This window comes from Acomys russatus, chromosome 8 (assembly GCF_903995435.1).
Source record: "Acomys russatus chromosome 8, mAcoRus1.1, whole genome shotgun sequence".
Taxonomy (NCBI): Eukaryota; Metazoa; Chordata; class Mammalia; order Rodentia; family Muridae; genus Acomys; species Acomys russatus.
Window position 1 is genome coordinate 58045646 of NC_067144.1, and position 22901 is coordinate 58068546.

Sequence of the window (22901 nt, forward strand, 5' to 3'; positions counted from 1 at the left end):
TTCAATCTCTCTCTCTGGCTTTTGGAGACAGTGTAATAGTTCTGGTTGAACTCACAGCTCCGCAGTTCCGCCTGCCTCTGCCTCCTGAGTGCTGGGATTAAAGGCATGTGCCACCACGCCTGCCTGCCCGCTTCAATCTCAAATTCTTTGCCGCAATTAAAAAGGTGCTGTTTTAAGAGACAGAGGTAGTTCCAGGTGGCTCCCCTTAAGGAAGCTAATCGTGTAATGATAAATCAGGATTTCTCCCCTCGAGGGTAGCCTCAAGGCAGCATCCTCAAGAAAAGGACACCTGTACTGGGGAAATGAGCTGAAATGTGGGGCTGAGTCAGCCTCACCATAGCATTCAAAAGGAAAACAAACACTGCAGGCAAATCCTGCAGTCAGGTGCGTTAAAGGCACAGTGGTGAGTGAGGCCGACAGGCGAAATACTGCGAGTTCCTAGAAGGAAGAACAGAAACTCCTTGGAGGGTGGAGAGGTACTAGATTGTGTTTTGAAAATGACGTAGGTATAGGACTTGAATTTATTAGAAATTACAAATAAGATCCTAGAGTTCCAATATCTCTTCAGCAGAGACTCTAGGATGCCATACGTCAGCGTCAAACTGTAGCTTAATGAAATGCAGACAGGAAACAGCTTGAAGTCCAGCTGGCTTTCGTGATGGTGGAAAGCGGTTGCTTGGTCTCAGTCAGTAGGTTTGGATGGTGGATCAACCTTTGCTGCGTGAAAAACCAACCCCAGAGATCCATGGGTGTTGGGATAGACTAAGCTGAGAAGGGAAGCTCTGGGCTCGCCTAGGGTGCTGATGCAGAAGGGGGGCTGTTGGTGGTGTGCTATACTTCACAACTGCTCAAGGTCAGACACCGCGTGGCTTGTTTGGGAAGACTTCCCAGGAAGGCGAGGATGGATTTAGCAAGGAATCTGGAAACCTCACCTTGGATCTTGTCCCATGCATTCCTGTTACATTTCATTGGTCTGACTTGAGAGAGGAATGCAGAGGATTATTCAGGGTGAGGAGTGCCCTTCAATACTGCTAAAAGCTTAGGATGGTGGCTTTTCACTGGTACAGTCTCCAGGCTTCAACTTGACCGACACGATATTATTTCTGATAGGCAGGGTATTAAGAGCCATTCTCAACCTAAAAAGACGGATAATGAGATACATTACTGGAGAAATATCATCGAATAGTCCTAGTGGAGAGTGAGGACTTAAGGTTGATTGACTCCTAATTCTGTTCAATGAGTGTAAAATGAACCCAGGGGGAAGAGGGTAGGGAGAGGCAGGCCTGGGTACCATTTATAATCTTGGTGTTTAGACTTTATTCCGTAATCACCCAACAGTTAACATCTGTGCAGGGAAGTGTAGGGGTTCAACTTGGAAAGCTGCTGTTAACGTTATTCTCCACCAACCCCCGCCCCCTCCAACCCCCCTAGACAGGGCTTCTCTGTTTAACCTTAGCTGTCCTGGAGCTCACTCTGTAGACAAGGCTGGCCTTGAACTCACAGAGATCCTCCCGCCTCTGCCTCCTGAGTGCTGGGATTCAAGGCTACCACCGTGAAATGTTAATATTAATCTTGTATAATGTTTGTTTCTCAGTTTCTCTTTTAACCCAGCTATCACACAAATAATTGAGACTCTTATATTTGCTTAATAATAAGCTTCACAGCACAAGAACTGAGCAGTTATTACTCTATTCTTAACCTTCTATGCTAGTCTGACTCCCTCTTTGCCAAAGTCCTTAAGTTACTTCCACTTTGTATTTTCTCTGTTCCAGTGGAGAAAGAGGTCCATCTTTTCCTGGACCCTCTGCCCATGGCTGAATCCCTGGCTTTCTCCACTGACTCCTTCTTCCCTGGCTGGCCAGAAGTCTAGCTCTATTCCCTCCCCCGCTCAGTAATTGGCTGTAAGCTGCTTTATTGACATCAGGGGACAACTGGGGAGCAGAGTTTATACAACATTGAGACAGGAGATTGTCAGAACAAGGATTGCACTCAGATATGGGGGGTACAGAAATCAGCATTTGAATTACTCAATAACCTTATGCCTTTAAGTTGCTCCTTAGTATAGAATGGTGAAACTTGGGACCCTGGACAATGAGATGTGAGTTAATGCTTAGAAAATCAGTCGGAGTTGAGATTTGGGCTTATGCCTGTAAAATACTAACACTTAGAACTCTGAGGTAAGAGCCTTGCCTAGAGTTCACAGTGAGTTCCAGGCCAGGCTGGCTTAATGAGTAAGACTCCCATCTCAGAATAACAAACGGAAACAAAGGTGATCACAAAGAAACTGGCAGATATAACGAACTAGTTCTGTGGAAACACTGTAAATGGTTTTAAAACACTTTTATCTGATGATTCACTTACAGATAAATTTGTGTTGTAAATCAAGCTAATGGCTAGACTATTCATATTTTGGGTCTTGATTTGAACACCAAGATTGGCTTTATCATTATCATTATCATCATCATCATCATCATCATCATCATCATCATATTATTATTATTATTATTATTATTATTATTATTATTATTATTATTAAATAGAGCCTGGGGATTGAAATCACAGAGCCTTGTAAATGCTAGGCTGGCACTCTACCAAGGTATTGGCATTGTCATCCTGTTGTTTTGAGAAAGGGTCTTGCTCTAGAGTGGGGGTGGTGCTCAAACTCTCAGACCTCCTCTCTGTCTCCTTAGTGCTGGGTTTCAGGAATTACTACTACATTTGATGAAACCCCCCACCTACCCGCCCCTTGTTTCTGAGACAGGGTCTTGCTGTTTATCCCAAGCTCACCTCTTACTTTAGATCTTCCTGCTTCTGCCTCCTCAGTGCTGTAATTAAAGATGTGTGTCACATGCTTGGTGACAAAACCAAAACCAAAAACCACAAACCAAAGAAACCAACTATTCACTTCCTGAGAATTTATAGTCAGGCTTGATAGTGCACTTTTATAGTCTCAAGACTTTGGTTAGCCGAGACAGCATTATGAGCTCAAGGCTTCTGAGAAGCTCATCCTGCTTTTAAAGGGAATTGTTTGGGTATCTTAGTATCAGTGGATGCATTTCAAAGGCGCCGCAGACCTCGAACTGAACCTAAGCCCCCTGCTACAGTGGCCCTGTGAGTGGCCACAGGGCCATGCGCCATGGCAATAGCAGAGGCTTAGTCCCATGTATGTGTTTCCTTCTGCAGAGTTCACCAGCGGTTTGAGCATCACTACTCCTGATGAACAGAAGATCGAGAAAGCTAAAGGGGAAACTGCGTATCTACCATGCAAGTTTACCCTTAGTCCCGAAGACCAGGGACCACTGGACATTGAATGGCTGATATCCCCATCTGATAACCAGAAAGTGGATCAAGTGGTGAGTGCGATCAAGTTGTGGTCATGATGCACACACTGGTGCAGCTGTCAGGTGTGTCTTTGCATAGACTGGATGCAGGAGGCTAGGAGAAAGTTTTGCCAGCTGCTCAGGTGCGGTGTAAGTGAGAAACACACCCAGGAGATGCTGCATATGCAATGAATGAAGGGCCGGTGAGTGAAAGGCTACTTCAAGGATGAAGGCAAGCTTCTGAAAGTCCAGATGTGCATATGATGGGCCAGAGCAGGAAATAGTGGGTCTCTGGAGCAGGCAGTCATCAGTGTACATAGTGTTAGGGACTTTGAATAAAGCAATTTTGTTAAAGAAGATACAAGATAAAATATACTGTAAGGAAGATATACAATATTGTTAGAGCCCAGTTTTCACATTTCTTCAGGTTCAATATTCTATATGACGAATTGCTTTTTAAAAAACAAAATTTTCTTTTGTTGTTTTGCCTTCACCTTTTATTTTCTTGTGTGCCTGAGCCATTGTGCACGCCATAGTGGCGAGCCAGTAGGGGTTAGAGGGCGACCTTTGGAAGTTGATTCTTTCCTTTCACCATGTGGATCCCAGGAGCTGACTCAGGTACTCACTCTTGGCTATTGCTCTCTTTCCCCAGAGCCTTTTTCCTCATATACATAATGGTGCAAGGGGTGGGGGCGGGGTAGGGGTACAGCAACAAAACCCTGTAATGTTTACTTACCAGTTTAGTGCTCACGGTATTTAGAATGATATATATATATATATATATATATATATATATATATATATATATATATATATATATATATATATAAAACTTCATTAACAGTATTAGAACAGAGGTAAGAAAGTAAGCTGAGGTTCTCCCGGGGTATAATGATAACAGTATTTAGAAACTGCAGAAGCTGAGCATGATGTGTGCACCCAGCATTCCCTCATTCAGACCGAGGCGAAGACAGCCTGCACCATGTGACCCTCTCCAAAAGATTACAGTTTTACTTGTTGTCCAAATAAGAGAGAAAGGTTTATTTGAAAACTAAAAATGAAATTCTTCCATTCAGTGACTGAATTTGTGCATTCTGTCAATGTCCTTAGCTGTCAATGGCCAGGGCTCTGATTCTGTGACCCGACCCATGTCTGTTTCCTAAGCAAAAACAAAAAAAGCCAAAAACCAAAAATCAAAAAACAAACAAACAAAAAAATCAACCACACACATGAACACACAATAAAAACACAGAGAGAGAGAGAGAGAGAGAGAGAACGCCGCCACCACAATAATAATAATAATAATAATAATAATAATAATAATAATAATAATAATAATAACTATTATTATATTTATTATTATTATTATTATTATTATTATTATTATTATTATTATTATTATTATTATTATTATTATTTTAAAAAATCAACTAAACAAGCAATAGCAACAACAAAAAACCAAAATAGCTGTCTCATTTACTCTCGTCAGCCCAGATGGGTATCCTCTGGCCCTCTCCTTTCTCACTCTTACTTCCCCCTTCTCTCCCTGTGAAGACGTCTACACTCAACACACATTTCTAATGGAGGTCTGGCACTCCCTTTGCTTGTCTGGCTCAGGATTCTGAGCCGGGTTAACTCTGAAGAGTGAATCCTCATGAGTTACATGGGATGGTGAGGTGTTTGTAGAGACCAGCAAGCATAGTGTGCCTCAGTGCTATAGCCCCTGTGTTCATAGAAGGAGGGTCCCAAAGGATGAAGCACTGTGGGACAGATATGACACTGGGCACTTGCTTGGGAGTGGCCATTTCTGGGTCAAAGCCAGGCCACAGGTTTACACATTAAAAACCAGATGAAAAAGATGATGGCAGGTAGGGAGAGATCTCTGCGAAAGAGAATTTTAGCCATATCATATGTCAGCTGAACTCCTGTTTGACTGTAGTTAACCTAGCAGATGGCACCTACGGACTTGAAATTGGAATACTGGGCTGGAGAAATGTCAGCCTTATCCCTGTGTGGCACTTAACCACGTGCCACATCCTGCGCACTGTTTGGTGTGCTTTAGTAATATAGCCATGCCTATCTCAGCACAAAGGATATCTTTGAGAATATGATTTTTACAATCATTTGAGCGTCATATAATGTACATGCAAGCATACGGTGGCTATGAAGTAGTCTTATGGCCCCGCCATTGTATATACACACTCCTCATGTGTCAGATAGGGACATGTGTCACAACCGTCTCTTAGAGAAGAATTTAACAAAATACTGCATATGCAAGTCTCTTGTCAGCTTGAAAGTAATATAGAAGCATTAGTCATGTACTGTGCCAAGTGAAAACAGGTTTAGCTCATAACTTAGCTAGGCTGTATAAACTGATGTGACAGGAGTCAGTACTTTCTTAGGGTAAATGATTCTTGGCACATTGCAAGGAGAGATCTGTGAAGATGTACAAGTGTTAAAAATGCTAGTTGTACCATTTCTTAACCAGTTGTCATAGGAAAACACTAAGGTGGTTTGCAAAGTCGATCACAGAGGGGGCACATCTTACTTGTCTGGAACTTTTTTTTTTTTGGTCTGGAACTTTTAAAAAGGCAAATAAGTAAAGTTGTTTGAACTCTTGTTTTTTATTTTTATTTAATTAATTTATTCAGATTACAACTCAATTGTTATTCCATCACTTGTATCTTCCCGTTCTTCCCTCCTTCCCTCTTTCATTCCATTCCCGTCCCCTAGGTCTGAGACCAAGGGGCACCTCCTCCTCCACTATATGGTCATAGGCTATCAAGCTTCATCTTGGTAGCCTGCTTATTCTTTCTCTGAGTGCCGCCAGGCCTCCCCACCATGGGGAGGTGGTGAAATATGGGGTGCCAGAGTTCATGTCAGAGTCAGTCCCTGCTTTCCACATAACTGTGGAGAATGTCCTGTCCATTGGCTAGATCAGAGTAGGGGTTTGATGTTTACTACTGGACTTGTCCTTGGTTAGTGTAATAGTTTGAGCAGATCCCCCTGGGCCCTGATCCACCCGTCACGATGTTCTTCTTGTAGGTTTCTAGGACCCTCTGGTCCTTCTATTTCCCCATCTCCTATATTTCTCTTACCTAGAAGCCCAGGGGGATGTCCTCACATCTATCCCAATCTCCTGACAAGTGAAGACATCCATGGGACATGCCTTTTGGGCTAGTGCCCAATTATAAATGAGTATATACCATGTGAGTCTTTGAGCTTCTGGGTTAACTAACTCAGTATGATCATTTCTAGTCCCATCCATTTGTCCACAAATTTCTGGATTTCCTTGTTTTTAATAGCTGAGTAATATTCCATAGTGTAAATGTACTGCCTTTGTCCATTATTCAACTGAGGGACATTTAGGCTGTTTCCAGGTTCTGGCTATTATGAATAAGGCTGCTATGAACATGGTTGAGCATATGTCCTTGTTGTGTGCTGGAGGATCTTCTGAGTATATTCCAAGGAGTAGAATAGCCGAGTCTTGAAGAAGCCCTATTCCCATTTTTCTGAGATAGCACCAGATAGATTTCCAAAGTGGTTGTACCAGTTTGCATTCCCACCAGCATGAAGGAGTGTTCCTCTTTCTCCACATCCTCGCCAGCATGTGGTGTCACTTGAAGTTTTGATCTTAGCCATCCTGATGGGTGTAAGATGGAATCTCAGTCATTTTGATTTGCATTTCTCTGATAATTAAAGACGTTGAGCATTTCTTTAAGTGTTTCTCAGCCATTCGATATTCCTCTGTTGAGAGGTCTCTGTTTAGTTCTGAGCCCCATTTCTCAATTGGGTTATTTGTTTGGTGGTGTTTAATTTCTTGAGTTCTTTATATTTTGGATATTAGACCTTTGTCAGATGTAGGGTTGGTGAAGATCTTTTCCCAGTCTGTAGGCTGTCGCTTTGTTCTCTTGACAGTGTCTCCTGCCTTACAGAAGCTTCTCAGCCTCATGAGGTCCCATTTATTAATTGTTGACCTTAAGGCCTCGGCTGTTGGTGTTCAGGAAGTTGTCTCCTGTGCCAATGTGTTCCAGGCTCTTCTCCACTTTTTTTTCTCACCGATTTAGTGTCTCTGGTTTTATGTTGAGGTCTTTAATCCACTTGGACTTGAGTTTTGTACATGGTGACGAATAAGGGTCTAATTGCATTTTTCTACACGTAGACATCCAGTTAGACCAGCACCATTTGTTGAAGATGCTATCCTTTTTCCATTGAATAGATTGGGCTTCTTTGTCAAAAATTAAGTGACCATATGTGTGTGGATTCATTTTTGGGTCTTTGATTGGATTCCATTGATCCACCAGCCTATTGCTGTACCAGTACCATGCAGTTTTAATTACTGTTGCTCTATAGCTTGAGATCGGGTATAGAGATTCCTCTGGAGGATCTTTTATTGTATGGGATTGTTTTAGCTATTCTGGGTTTTTTGTTATTCCATATGAAGTTGAGAATTGATCTTTCAATGTCTTTAAAAAAATGTGTAGGTATTTTGATAGGGATTGCATTGAATCTGTAAATTGCTTTTGGTACTCTTGTTTTAATAGACAGGATGTCAGCGTCTTGTTTGTGAGTGTTGATTGAAGTTGATGAGGGGCGTGGTAAGGTGTGTTCAGTCTTGAGTGCTGGTTCCTTCAGCTGCTGTGTATGTTTACTCAGCAAACTGATCTTGAATGTGGTCTGGTGATGGGCAGTTAACATACATACAGAGGTGTTTTGTAGATTCAGGTCAGGGTAGGCATGCTAGAGGAGTCAAATACAGAAAAACCCGAGACTTCAATAAGGAGGGTCCTTCAGCGAAAAGATTCCTAGAGACATTTTCCTGTTGTATTGCACATAAGTAGCATCTGAGACAAGAAGTTTGTATAGATTGTAGTTGTGTTGGGTTTTGTTTGTTTTTTGTTTTGTTTTCTTTTGACATAGGCTCTTTTTTTTTTTACTTTTTTTTAATTGAAAAATAAAATCATTCATATTACATCTCAATTGCTATCCCATCCCGTGCATCCTCCCAATCTTCCCTCCATCCCGCTTTCACCCCATTCCCCTTCCCTATGACTGTGACTGAGGGGGACTTCCTCCCCCTGAATATGATGCTAGGGTATCAAGTCTCTTCTTGGTAGTCTGCTTTCCTTCCTCTGAGTGCCACCAGGCCTCCTCATTAAGGGGACATGGCCAAATATGGAGCACCAGAGTTTGTGTGAAAGTCAGTCCCCACTCTCCACTTAACTGTCCCTTGGCTAGATCTGGGGAGGGGTTTGGTGATGGCTGTACATATTGTTCTTGATTGGTGCCATAGATCGAGCAGAACCCCTGGGCCCAGATCTGCCCATCATAGTGCTCTAGGACCCTCTGGATCCTTCTATTTTCCTATCTCCTGTGTTTCTCTCACCTAGAGTTCCAATAGGATGTCCTCACCTCTATCCCACTTTCCTGGTAAGTGAAGACTTTCACAGGACATGTCCCTTGGGCTAGTGTCCAGTTATAAGTGAGTATATACCATTTGAGTTTGAGATAGGATCTTTGTCCAGTATCAAGAAATAGCTTTTTCACCTGGTGTGGTGGCACATACCTTTAATCCCAGAGGCAGGTGGATTGCTGTGAGTTTGAGGCCAGCCTGGTCTACAAAGGGGGTCTAGGACAGCCAAGGCTAAACAGAGAAACCCTGTCTTTAATTTAAAAAAAAAAAAAAGGAAATAAATAAATAATAGCTTTCTTGTATCAGGTGTATTACTCAATCCTATTTCTACTTTGGTTTCCACATTTGAATTGGAGCATAGTGCTACCACTCAGTCCCACTGTCTTTTGTGTTTTCTCATCCTGTGTATGATTGGATGGCTGGTGTCTTCAATAACACAGTATTTTCTGGTTCTGCATTTTATAGTAACATTGGAGGGCGGCGAGAAGATATTCTTGTATGCTCATGCCCCTGCATCCCTGCCTTCCCAGTACTATGCAGATAAGAAAGTTATTTGTAGAGGTTTCAGCTGTGACCCTGTTATTTGAGTTTTGCCTTTGAGTCTCATGACAAGAACAGGGAATCTTATTGGGGAACATGAACAATTATAAAATGAGGTAGGTTTAAAAATCTTTTTTATTTTGCTTTTGTTTTAGATTATTTTGTATTCTGGAGACAAAATTTATGATAACTACTATCCGGATCTGAAAGGACGAGTACATTTTACAAGTAATGATGTCAAGTCTGGTGATGCGTCTATAAACGTGACAAACCTGCAGTTATCTGATATTGGCATCTATCAGTGCAAGGTGAAGAAAGCTCCTGGGGTCGCAAACAAGAAAGTTGTGCTGACAGTTCTTGGTAAGTTTTTTCTGTCAACGGGGGTTACATGATGACAGGGAAAATGGCTACAGGACATAGTAGCAGTGTTAATGGAGGACAAGGCTGGTTTCGCATTAAAGTACTTCTGATGTCCTGGCACAGCAGAAAATAGCTGGTCAATGTGGTTTTCTGAATGGAGAAAGAAAGAGCACTGCCTGCTCTGTGAAAGTCAGGAAGGGAAGGGAAGTAGAACTCTGCTAAAGTTTGAGTGTGTTGTGACCACTCACTGAGGCTTAGGGAGTGGGTGGGGCTTAGAGAGTGGGTGGGGCTTAGGGAGTGGGTGGGGCTTAGGGAGTGGGTGGAGCTTTTAGGTAATTAGGTCAAGAAGCTTCCACTCTTGTGAAGGGATTGATGTTGTTCCAGTGATGCTAGGTCAATGGCCATGAAAGCAGGTTGTTACAGTTGATTAGCTTCTTTGACCCTGTCAGGGCTCCCTTCTTCAAATGCCAGTTTTGCTTTAGAAACCAAGCAGATCCAATTGACACTATGTTTTTGGACCTCTGGAATTCTAAGACAAATTTGCTTTCAAAGCAGTTTTCTATTTTCAGCTTCATGCATTTTATTATAGCAAGAGAAAGCAAAAACAAATGAACAAACAAATTAGACTTAAACCAGGAGTTACCTTAACTTGGGTAAGAGCTGGCTCAGTGCTTAAGAGCACTGGCTGTTTTTCCAATGATCCTGAGTTCAATTTCTAGCAACCTCATGGTGGCTCATAACCATCTATAGCAAGATCTGGTGCCCTCTTCTGGCGTGCAGGCAGAATACTGTATAAATAATTAATAAATCTTAAAGAAAAAACTATTTTAAAAAGGATTTTTTTTCTCTTCAGATTCTCTGAGAATTAATTCAAACCTGTTCATTCCCTGTGACTTCAGCCTATCTCTCTTGAAGATAAAGATGTAATTATCATTAAAACTAAGTGTTTATCTTTAAAATATTTTTTGTGCTTTAATCCTATTTTTATGATTAATTACTCAGCATTTAATTATTTGCATTTCTTTAAAAGATTTATTTATTATTATGCATACAGTGCTCTGCCTGCATGTACACCTGAAGGCCAGAAGAGAACATCGGATCAGATTATAGATGGTTGTGAACCACCAAGTGGTTGCTGGTAATTGAACTTAGGACCTCTGGAAGAGCAGTCAGTGCTCTTAACCTCTGAGCCATCTCTCCACTCCTATTTATTTGTATTTTTAAAAATTTATTTTAAATTATGTGTATGTGTATGTGTGTGTGTGCCTATGCATGTGCATACCACCAGTGCCCATGCAGGCCAGAAGCATCAGATCCCCATGGAGTTAGAGTTATATGCAGTAGCAACTGTCACATGTGGGTGCTAGGAATCGAACATGGGTCTTCTGTAAGAGCTTTAATAAGTACTCCTATCCACTGAGCCATCTCTGCAGCCCTAAGTCTCTGGCGTGTTTCCATTGGAGGAGAGGTACTATGGTAGAAGAAATTAGAATATGGGTTCAGGGCTCATTTACCTCCTTGCTATCTGCTCTTCAGCTGAGGGGATTACATAGTTGCTGGGGAGCCTTGCAGCTCTCTTTGGACAGGTACAAAGGTGAAGTATCGACTTCTTAGTAAGCTGTCAAAGACTGAAAAGTCTTATCCATATTTAGAATATGAAAATGTATATAGTTAATCTCTTCAAATTGGGAGGCTCTAAAAGGTTATAACTCAAATATATCTCTAAAACTACCTTTTGGTAGACTGTACACGTACACACAGTGTGCTAACTTCCATAAGTAAAACAGAGCTGTCAGCTCTCTGTATTAGGATAGGAATTTCCCTGTCTTGTGTCTCAAAGTCTCCTGTACAGTGAGAGTCACTTTTTGGAGGAAATGCTGATTGCTAGAATTATTTAAGATAATCTTGGGAATAATTAAGTAAGAGATTTGCCTTTTGTCAAATTCTAGACTTGACTTTAGGTTAGGGTAGGATGACTAAGTGTTCCTGGGCAGAGCCTCTTCTAAAGCATGCCATTCTGTGTGTGAAGACAGGGAGGAGCAGCAGTAACTGAGATTTTCTTTTGCATTCCAGTGGCAACTGCACAAGGTTGTGTTGGTTGTTGGTCACTTCACTGACTTAGCACTGAAGGGGTCCTGTCGGAAAGATGGTCCATCTTCAAATGGCTTTAGTTAAAAGTATTTTCTATGCTGTTTAAGTGAACCTGGATAAGGACCCAGAGAAGGGAATATGGTATCATTGGGGATGCTAGCTATGTTTATATCATAGAAAGATGGATTGACCATCATGTCTGTAAATTGCATAAGCTAGTGATAGCTTCCTGGAAGGTCCAAGTTCAGATAAATGTAGAGTATTTCATAATGATATTCATAACAATTCATGGAGTGACTGACAGCTGGCTACCAATTTGGGGGAAGGTACATTGGGAGTGATGGGATTTGTATAGCTATTCTCAGAATAACTGGACAAGCATGTTTTCTGTGGGTGGAACAGCACTGACGGCAGTGTGGCTAACCACAGTCATGGTAGCAGCAGGCATGGCCCTTAAAGTGTGTGTGCCTTCCGACTCTCACTTTTAATCATACTGTTGGAACAAGGAACGCTCACGCAGGACTGAAAGCATGAGAACTGACTTAGACTGGGAAAAGAAAAGTCAATAACCCTGGTCTTGATCAGGCTGGGAATACCAGACTTCATAGGAAACACTGATTTTTCCCAAGGTCTTAGAATAAAATGGCAGTCATGCTCCCAGACAGACTCTTCACTACCCACCTTCACTAGGCTACTAATTCCTAAGGGGCCCTCCCTCCTGCCAGTCCGCACTCCATGTCTTCTTCACTGTCCTACTCTCCCTTCAGAAACAGCTGCCTGAGAGCTAATCTCTGCTCTTTGGAGACGGTCCCTGAATCTTTTGTGGATTTTTGCCTCCTGTGTAGTGGCATTTCATACTTACCTGACTGTTGATTCTGATTTTATAGACTACACATTCTTGTCCCCGTGAGCTTGTGGAAGAAGGCTTTGCAGTTGTCCCCAAATGACAGGGTTTATCAGTAGCTGAATGGGAAGACATGCTTGCCCTATACGGATGCAGTGGAATAGTAATCAGCATTTAACGAAGATGATTATTGATATATACAATATGTTTATTCTCAAAAACTCATGGAATATAAGACACACACACACACACACACAAAAGAGTACATAATGTTTTATTATTCCAATCATGACTCCAGGAGGAGAAAAGATCTATGACATGTCATTGTGCATCCGGCAGGAGCCTGGGCCTTGTGGGTAATCTGCCGGATGCAGCAGAAGCTGTCATTCCACGTTCCCCTGCTGAGCACCCCATCAGAAGTGTATGCTCCTCTAGCAGGCTGGTCCAGCCACTGTGTGCTTCCGGGCAGGACCAGAGGAACCTGGCAATCAAAGGTTCCACCTCTCTCTTAGGAATGACTAGAGCGCTCAGAGTAAGGTCCATGTACAAGGCTCCTGGATATCCCCAGGAGTGTGGAAAAGAATTTCCCACTGTGGTACAATTATCTCTTTTATATGAAATCACCATTACCAGATGGCAGTGGAAACTCATTCCCAAGCTGGTGATGATACCTTGGAGTGTTACAGCTCTTCAGTTAAGCTGCTATGCTAATGGCAGAGGATTCAGGGATGTGGGTTCTGTGGGACACAGGTCCAGCTGCTGCTTGGCTTCAGTAACTGCCAAGGCAGTTCCGCCATAGGTACCTGGCCAGCAGTCAAGCCCAGGGTTCCAGCAGTGGATTCTTCAGGAAGGAGAGGAGCCCTTCATTCCTCAGAATAAATGAGAAGTCTCAGTTGGTCATGGTGGAATACATGATAGAAGCTCTCTCTATTTCACATGAAAATGGGGACGTATAAACCTTGGGCAGTGGGAGGAATTTTGAGGGAGAATATGTTTGATTCACTGGGCTTAGGGGTGTGTGAAGGATACTTCACTTACATACAGTAACACAGTAGTACCATAAGAGGGAAAACACAGTACTTAATTATCCTATGGGTGGGGGAAGAATTCCAGGTATGGTTATAGGTCATTGGTTGAAAGCCAGGATAAGAAGATATCTCATTAGCATAGGGTGGGTGTTTCCAGGAATCCCTAGGTACAAGCTCAGTGACTACTGCTTAGTTGATACATAGGTAGCCATTTATATCCCTCAGTTTTGCATCCTCATACTGAACCAACCATGGATCAAAAAATATTTTGAAATGTGTATATGTTGTGTACTGACTTAATTATTTTCCCCAGTTATAATTATTCTAACAACTATGTAACAAGTTATTATAACAACATTGTAATAAGTATTACACAGGAGACATTAAGTGACAAACTATGTCTTTTATGTAAGGCAGTTGAGAATACTCATATTTCTATACGCATAGGGTCCTGGAACCAGTTACCTACTAGAGTATCAAACGATAACTTTATAAACACATTTGCTAAACCTATTTGACTAACATATTAATTTTATCTCATAAATGCCTCAATGAGGTGAAGAATAGTGTGTGATGCCAAGGCATTAGGCCGGAGTTGGGGTAAGTCGCAGGTAATGAGATTAACTGTTACTCTAAGCCATGGCTCAGAGGTCTGGAAGATAACCTCCAATTTACTTTTTATGACTCTGCTGTCTGGATGGATTTGAATTCATGTAAATACATAATGTTAAATGGTCTGTGCTGCACTAAGTGGATCGTCCCTGTGATCAGTGTTATTAATAAGTGCCCTGACTGTCCAGTAGCCACACCTAGAGTGATATGACTTGGCTCGTACTCACAGAAGGCTGCATTTCAAGGACAGAGACTAGGTAAGGAATGGAGGGGAGCTTCTGGGAGCATCATCACCCGGCCTCATCATCCTTGCTTTTTTGACATGTGCCTATGGAATGGCAGTGCACAGAGCTGAGCTGCATCTGAGATGGCGCCAAACTTTATGCAATGGCTGCTTGCCTGAGCTCATTACCTGTTTGTGTTTGGTAAAGCTGCGTAGACTGGTGTTGACAACATATCATTCTTTGTCCCCTTGTTCATTCTGAGCCCTATTCTGGCTGATAAGGGAGTCAGTGGCTGTGCATCATACTCTGTGCTTAAGTAAGCCATTAGAAAAGCAAATCTCGTTCTCTTGGAGAAGGCTGTAATTTCTTTTCTTTTTCTTTCTTTTTTTTTTTTTTCCAGTTAAGCCTTCAGGTACAAGATGTTTTGTGGATGGATCGGAAGAGATTGGAAATGACTTCAAACTAAAATGTGAACCAAAAGAAGGTTCCCTTCCCTTGCAGTATGAATGGCAGAAACTGTCAGACACCCAGATAATGCCTACGCCGTGGCTAGCAGGTACTGTTCCTGACACACATTGGTGTCCTTGTGCCACTGGTTTGGCTGTAAGCCTAGTGGTGTTTGTATATGCATGCTATATTTTCAGTTCCTTGGCCTATGTAGAACAACCAAGTGTCCTCAAAGAAGAAATATTTCTATAAAGATTGGTGGTGCACGCCTGTAATCCCAACACTCGGGAGGCAGAGACAGGTGGATCGCTGTGAGTTCCAGGTCATCCTGGTCTACAAAGTGACTCCAGGACAGCCAAGGCTAACACAGAGAGACCTTGTCTCAAAAAAAAAAAAACAAAAAAAAAAAAAACAAAAAAAAAAACCCCCCCCCCCCAAAAAAAAAAGATTTCTCCTTTAGAATATTGTAATTTGTTACTTTGGTAGATATTTTTTTTATGTTGAGAAATGTACCTGGTCACATTAGTGGGGTCATGGTTGTCCCCTGGATTCTTATTGATGTGACAGTAACTTACTCATATAAGTTTAAACCAAACAGCCCATGTGATGTGACATGAACTAAAAAGTTACCACTTGGCTATATGTAATCACTCATGTGAATACTGTAGGTGCTATACAGTAGGCCAGCCACCTTGCGGTAGCTGAGGGAGGCGTGATAACTAAGCCTGCCGATAGGACGCGCAGGCTGATTGTTTGAACTCTGGCTCTGCCAGTTCCTTGGCACCCAGCATTGTCTCTCTCTCTTAACCGCATCACCAAACTTCCATAAGGTTTATTAGCTTTATTTAAGTAAAAAAAACTGACAGCAATACATATTATAAAAACAAACTTGCTTTCCCCCCTTTCTTTCATAGAGATGACTTCACCTGTTATATCTGTGAAAAATGCCAGCTCGGAGTACTCCGGAACATACAGTTGCACAGTCCAAAACAGAGTGGGCTCTGATCAGTGCATGCTACGGCTAGACGTTGTCCCTCGTAAGTACATTCTTTCATCCGCTTTGCTTCCCTTAGAGCCTCATAGCCTTGTTTAATTCTGTCAGTGAGGGTGTGCTGAGGACAAGGATGCTCGCCTTGATCAGAACACTATGGGTGTTTACTCACTTTTCTAGTTCATGCAGAAGAAAGGACCCCACACTTTATAAATCAAACCATCATTTTAGTAGCTAAAAGTTGTCAGTCAGCTTCGGTACACTATTTAGCCTTTACAGTAGGAGAAGCTTTAATGCTTTTGTGTGCTAACTTGGACAGCTTTGCCTCTGATTTCATCAGTTTTTCGTTTCTGGTAACACAGCGGTCAAAGGAAAATCAGTATTACACATTTTCCTTACTAGACCAAAGCCTTGCTGATCTCTTTTAAAAGTTATGCAATGGAATGACCCTATCTCTCTGTTATGCTGGACGTTCAGTACTAAGCCATGTGCTGTGGGCGTTCTTATTCCGACTAATCCTGTTGAAATCTTACTCTATAGCTTCCAACAGAGCCGGGACGATTGCGGGAGCCATCATAGGAACGCTGCTTGCTCTCGTGCTCATCGGGGCCATCCTCTTTTGCTGTCATAGAAAACGCAGAGAAGAGAAGTATGAAAAGGAAGTTCATCACGATATCAGGTAATTAAGTGGAACTAGCTTTGACAGGTACAGAACACCTGGCTCCGTCTCTACGGTGTCAGCTCTGGAGGCACTTGAGGGAGCGAACGAGTCGTTTGATTCCTCCCTTCAAATGACTCCCAAGCATTTATGTTCGGGTGCGTCGGTCCAACCACTGCTGGCTGTGCTGCAAAAGCCTTCGGATTTTCTTGTCCTACTTTGAGAATGACAACAGCAAAAGATTATCTCAGAAACACCTGACCTTTCCTGTGAAAAGACTTGTCATTTGTGGCGCTGGTGATGTAATTTTCCTTTCTGTTCTAGAGACAGTCTTACCAAGTTGCCCAAACTGACCTTGAGCTCATAGTAGTCTTTATGCTGCAGTCTCCTAAGTGGTGGGATCCCAGGTACACGCTGGCACATATGGCTTATTCTCTTAAATAGTCTAGCCTGGTAGATTTTTAACTATGGTTATGCTTTAGAAAGCAAGAACATATGACACGGATAGCTTAACAACCTGGAAATGGCTGTTCGTTAGGTCTGGAGAGTGGAGATCTGAGAACTTGTCTTTTAAGATTCAGCCAAAGCTCTTCAGGTTTATTTTCTATGACAGTGCTGGATGAAAACTCTTAGCTACCAACTCTCAGGTTTTGGAAACAGAAATATGCAGCTTTTGCCTTAAAGTCTTATAGGATTTCATAGCAAAAGGAATTCTTTCCTTCCTTTGGGAATAGAACTATATGCATGTGTCTGTGCTTTATTAACTCAATGCTATGGCTCAAGTAGATGATCATTGATGCTAGGATGTGAAAGTGAGATTTCTTCTTCATTTCAAAGTACAAAACATGCATTTGTACAAAAGCCATAGTTCATTAACTGTTACTTATGATCCTGGCCCAGATAATAGATCAGGTCAGAAACACAGTTAGTGATGCTGGCCTTGCTCAGCTCAATGTTTCTTTCCTATGCTGGCACTTACCCATGATTTGTAGCTTACACGATTATACGTTTTTAGAACCTGGTGTTTTAGCATGTGTCGGGAACTCTTGTTTTCCAGGGAAGATGTGCCTCCTCCAAAGAGTCGGACCTCCACTGCCAGGAGCTACATTGGCAGTAACCACTCCTCCCTGGGATCCATGTCCCCTTCCAACATGGAAGGGTATTCCAAGACTCAGTATAATCAAGTCCCCAGCGAAGACTTCGAACGTGCTCCTCAGAGTCCAACTCTGGCACCTGCTAAGGTAGCTGCCCCTAATCTAAGTCGAATGGGAGCGGTTCCTGTGATGATCCCAGCACAGAGCAAGGACGGGTCTATAGTGTAAAGCTCTGTACCTCTCTTTTCTGCTTTCCATGGTTCATTTCTTCTCTCAACACAGCAAAATTTATTTTATTCTGAATGTTTTAACAGCAGCCCCAACATACATACGAAGAAGTTAATAAGAAACTATAAGAAACATGCCCCACAGATCTTTTTGGTTCTAGTGAAACAATGAAGGCTTAATAGTAATGGCATTGACCATCTGGGGAAGATGGGTTTTCTTAACAAGTTGATTTTAGGGGCATCTAAATAATGCTTAAAAAATATGGCACTTTAATATGATGTCATAGGTGAAGAAATTGTGAATTTACGTACATACCAAGTTGACACTTGAATCATCTGAAAACGATACTTTGTAATTCCTACCATTATTTTTAGGGTTCTGTCTCATTTATTTATGAACAACGTTTTTGAACATTTGTGAACAGTATCTCTCAAGTTTAAGAAACATCCATGGAAAAAGTACTTAATGTATGAATTTGTTTTATAGCCTCAGTATTCTAAGTGTATTTGGGATTGTCTCTAAGATTAGGAGACGCTAGAGTTTTAGAAATGACTAGTTTCATTTCCAAGTCATTTATAAACATCATCTCTAAAATGATTTCTTTCTTTTCTTTGTGCATTTTGTTTTGAGCTAGGGTCGCAGTGCGTAGCCTAGGCTGGCCTCAAATCACATTCCCTCTGCTTCAGCCTCTTGAGTGCTGGGATAACAAGTCTGTATTCCGATACTGGCTGTAGAACAGTTTCGTAAAAGTATTTTAACTGATGCACTACAGAAGGGAGTAACCTTTTGTGTGCTACAAAAAGAAGCCCCTTTCAGATCGGAAGCATTTGCTTCTGCTACACAGAGAGGTGAACCCTTTGATGCAGCATGGGTGGGGGTGGGGGAGTGTGTCTGTGTCTTGGGGCCTTTGGACAACTGCAAAACCCTTGACCAGACAGGCTGATAGTACTGGCCGTCCCCATCTCTAACTAAACACTGGACTTCTGCTTTAGATGATGTTTTTGCAATTAAAAAAAAGAAAGACAGACAGATGACAACAACAAATGTTAATTCACTTATTATCTGGCAGTTAGAGATGAAAATTCGTAAATTATTGATTTTTTTTTTTTTAAAAATCTGGTTTTGTTTGGTAGCAGACTGGACTGTGTATCTTCTGTTGTAGAAGCATGCAGTCGAGGCTTACTATCTGGAGTGCAGTTCTTGGAGGCAAGTTAAGTTTCTTCCACCGGTCCTGAATTCCAGACTTTGGCAGTGAGCTTGCTGTTCCATGGCCAAAACTGCCTCTCTGTTGTTGTCATAATTCAAGTTTGAGTCTTAGTTTTGTGAGAGATTTACTCTTAAAAGAAATTTAACAAGGAGTAAGGGAGTACTCCTATCTGCCAAATGTATTAAGTATAGTTTTCGTAGAAAAGAGTGACTTTATTGTATTTCCCTTAAGATTGTGAGGGCGTGTGTGTGGAGTATAATCAGCCAGCAGTTTCTTTACAGTAGTAAGGTCTGTAATAAAAGATTTTATTAACCCCAAAGCCTTTCCCTAGGGAATAGGTTCCTGTTAACCTCTTCAGGTGCTGTGCTGGCAAATGCTACATTATTGGTTAATGTTGGCATGCATTCACGATTCGCGGACCCTTGTGTATACCTTTTACTGGTGAAATTAAGCTGAATGTCCATGTAATGGATGAGTGTACAGTTTAACATATTTGGAGGCGTTTTGTAAAGTAGGCTTAAGCCTTGCATAAAATTACTTTTTATATTTGTGTTATTTTCATCTGTGCCTTTTTGGGTAATTTGATTTCTACTATGACTTTCTGGTGCCTATGAGCTGGCTATCACCTACCTAAAAGGTGCTTAGAGGTGAAGGTACTGTTTTTAAAAGTATACCACTGTGGCTCCTTTCTACCCTTAGAATCTCAATCTTGCCTCTTCTCCCCTGTGCTTTTTTGATGTCACTTAAATGATACCATTGTTTATAAAAGATTGAAAAAAAAAAAAAAAAAGAATTCACATCCCCCAGTACTCTTTGACCATGTTTCTGATTTATAATCATAGCCCCATTTGACTATCAGATGTTTGGCATTTTTATAAGATATTACAAGAATAAATTAGAATGTAAATTTTAATGATTTTTATATAATGAAGATTATGCTAGGTAGAAATTACTGTAGAAAGTAGGTATGTGGAATCTTTTCCTTAGACGTCATATTTATTTAAAGGCAGACAAAACCTAGAGTATCCAAGTATTTTAGTCCTGATTGGTAGCAACTGTAATCTGAAAGACAGGCTTGTTAAAAAAATAAAACAAAATACTGTAAAAACCAACAGACCTAGATGATAGAGAATTAGAGATGCAATTCAATTTTAGCCAGTGGTCTGCAGTTGTTCTCATTGTTAGTTTCAGTTCATGCAAAGGTCAGACAAGTACTGGTAGTTTCCCAAACAATTATCACTGATGATTTTAGTTGAACCAGGGAGCAAGTGTTTGCTCTAGAATCAATACTGGTAATGGTCAACAGTTTAATAACGTTATTAATGCATCTTAACTAGAGAGCCAGTATCAGTTCAGGGCCAGTACTGTCTTCACAGCATACTCCTTGGCTCCACTTGATACATGGGAAATTTAGAATCATATTGGGATGTTACATGGGGTAATCTAGAGAGAACGACACTGTGGATTACATAGTCTGTGCTCTGAATACCCAACAGTTTGAGTATTGTTGATAATCTTACTGATATTTTCCTGTGACAAAGCCTTCCCCGTTGCCCAAAATCTTATATTGATTTCTCTGATCGGTTACATAGACAATTTTTTAAAAAAATTTTGAGTTATCGACCTAAGATTTATTAGACTGGAAACACAGAGAAAGTGTGTTTAGCGGGGAAGATCCATATAGATAGGGCAATGCCTAATTCCTGGTACATGTGACGGTACAGGTGACAATACACATCTGTGACCCCAGAACTCCAGAGGCACAGGAAGATCTTGCATTGGAGGCCATTAGCCAGGTCAAAGCAATCCTGAGCTACATACACTGAGAGCTCTAACACCTGGGGTTGAAGTCAAGGGCACAGCGTTTTCTTTAGAATGCGCAAAGACTGAGGTTGGAATCTGAATTCTAAGAAATGGACTTCAGATTGTGCCCTGGGAATTTAGGTAAAGTAAAGAGGCAAGTAAACTTTTTGATTAAAAAGGACTCACTGCATGGAGTTGGCTATCCTTTAATGTGTAAGTAACATAGTAAATGCTATTGTCCCTGTGTGCACAGCATGTAAATTTGAAGCTATGTGAATGTTCGTAGGATTTCGTTTTTCTGAATTTTTTTCAACAGTGTTTAGAGTGCTTTCAGTTGCCTTATTTCAGTGTGAACAATAAATGTCCATATTTTATGTGTTGAATGCTTTAAATGTGTCACTTACAGAGTAGTGTGTAGAAAAAGGCTGGCACAATTTTAAGTGGTTTGTGACATTATATATTATATATGTACATATATCCTTATAAGACTCTTGTGTTTCATAGTGTAAATGTTCTGGGCAAGTTATACTATTTCCAATGCTTCTGGATATTCCAGCAATAAAGGCAACAGGTCCTTCAATAGGATTTTTTGTTTGCCGACTTTGACACTAAAGTAATCCATATTTGAACAAGACACCTTTTGAAAGTATTCCAGAAAGAGAGAATAATAAACACATTTGTGAATTGTGGTTATTTCTCCTTCAGAACCATTTCCCTCTTGGAATTTGACTCTAAGCTCAAAGATAAATCTAACAAAATAAATTAATTTAGAATAAAGAGACGATCAGTTGGGTTTGCTGTTAGACACTAGAGTTCTGCCAGTGATGAGCTCTGTTTTTTGCTAATTTAATGACACAAACGCTAAGAGGACCACAGTTCACCATTTGACATATTCTTGTCCCTAACTGAATTTTGGCAATAAATACAGTTGTACTAAAAATACTAATTTGACACCCCCACATTTACAAAGTAGAGAATTGGTAGTGTCAGTTTCAGATTTTGTATTTCAACTTTCTGGCTTCCATATCCAATGATGTAGATTTGAAAGTTTGTAAGAACAACTTTGTTTAAAAACAGAAACTTGCTCTTAGTTTTGTGACCTTGTGTACTTTTGAAATAAAATAAGAAAGCAGTCCTCTGCCTTGTGGTGTGGCTTTATTTTGCTTTTATAGACATCTAGTAAAGCTTCAGTATGTTTTTCCTTCCTGCTTTCCTGATTCAAGCCTCTTTCACCCTTATCCCCGAACAAGGAGAATAAAGATTGTAATCACCATATATTAGTCAAACATACAAACATTATTTGCCATCCAATGTATGTGTAAGAATATATACACATATCTATCCCAGCATACAATGTTGAGGTTCAAGCTTTTGTAATTACATGATTTTAGAAATAAACTCACATTTTTCAGGTGAGTTAAAAGTGTGTATAAATACATATAAAACACATATACATGCTTTAGTCCCTTTATGCTACTTAAAAGAATCTCCTTTACTGGGCTATTTATCAACAAACTCTGCTCATAGTTCTAAAAGCTGGGAGCACATTGCCTAATTTGGATATCCTAATACTTTTTGGTACACAAATCTAGGAAGACCTGATAAAATAACTGATACACCACTTCTTCGGACTTTTTAGTTTTCAAAAAAACCAAAACCTTATAGTACTGTGTCAGCTGTCTTCAAGTCCTTAAATATGTCATCTTCTGAAATTAGTTCTTTACAAGTGATTTCTCTATGTGTGATTGCTTGCTAGGGCTAACTACCATAGCAAGCTCCCACAAATTCTAAGGCTTAAGTAGCAGAGACTTGATGTCTCAAGGTTCTGGAGGCTAGTGAGCCACAGTCAGGGTGGTGGCAGGGATCGCTCCCTAGACGAGCTTGGAGATGGACTGTTCAAGCATCCATCCTTGGCTTATCCATGGGTCTTTCCCCCCTGTTCCCTTCACGCTCTTTTCTTCTGTAAACATCTGTCTCTGTCCATAATTCCTCTTTGTTCAAGGACATCAGTCACGCTGCATTTACAGCCACCGAAGACCTC

The 22901-nt window shown here is 41.0% G+C and overlaps 1 protein-coding gene across 2 annotated transcripts in view; it reads left to right on the forward strand.

The window, feature by feature from the left end:
* Positions 1-22901, forward strand: part of Cxadr (CXADR Ig-like cell adhesion molecule) — a 51524-nt gene that overhangs the window by 17726 nt on the left and 10897 nt on the right. Inside the window, exons 2-7 of one of the 2 annotated variants that reach the window (XM_051150151.1) lie at positions 3184-3353; positions 9429-9633; positions 14833-14988; positions 15794-15916; positions 16411-16549; positions 17586-17769. In XM_051150151.1, coding sequence (XP_051006108.1) covers positions 3184-3353; positions 9429-9633; positions 14833-14988; positions 15794-15916; positions 16411-16549; positions 17586-17769 — 977 coding nt within the window. Of the gene's footprint in view, positions 1-3183; positions 3354-9428; positions 9634-14832; positions 14989-15793; positions 15917-16410; positions 16550-17585; positions 18462-22901 lie in introns of those variants that run through there. The other variant, XM_051150150.1, reaches the window with a different exon arrangement.